Here is a 230-nt window from a genome sequence, read left to right on the forward strand (position 1 = left end):
GTCAGCGGAGGACCCCCCGGACGGACAAGCTGGGGAACGAGCGTCTGATCACAATGGCCTACGGGCAGATCGGTGAGGCCACGGCACCCACGGCAGGTGACACGGGGGTCGTGGGTGTCACTGGTACGGGTGGCACCTCAAGAGCTGCCGGTGATGCTCGGCAACCGCTGGAGATGTCGCCCCAGGTGGCACCGTGGATGTTGGGGTGACGCTGGGGCTTCCAGTGGCAG

At 67.0% G+C, this 230-nt stretch overlaps 1 protein-coding gene across 1 annotated transcript in view; it reads left to right on the forward strand.

Moving 5' to 3' along the window:
• LOC104530345 (sodium/potassium-transporting ATPase subunit alpha-2-like) overlaps positions 1-230 on the forward strand; it is a gene marked incomplete at its 3' end in the record, with an annotated part of 1,527 nt that overhangs the window by 646 nt on the left and 651 nt on the right. The window contains 1 exon segment of the mRNA XM_010174904.2: positions 1-72. This exon segment is cut by the window's left edge and continues 52 nt beyond it. Coding sequence (XP_010173206.2) covers positions 1-72 — 72 coding nt within the window.

Source organism: Antrostomus carolinensis, unplaced genomic scaffold (genome assembly GCF_000700745.2).
Source record: "Antrostomus carolinensis isolate BGI_N321 unplaced genomic scaffold, ASM70074v2 scaffold25570, whole genome shotgun sequence".
Classification (NCBI taxonomy): domain Eukaryota; kingdom Metazoa; phylum Chordata; class Aves; order Caprimulgiformes; family Caprimulgidae; genus Antrostomus; species Antrostomus carolinensis.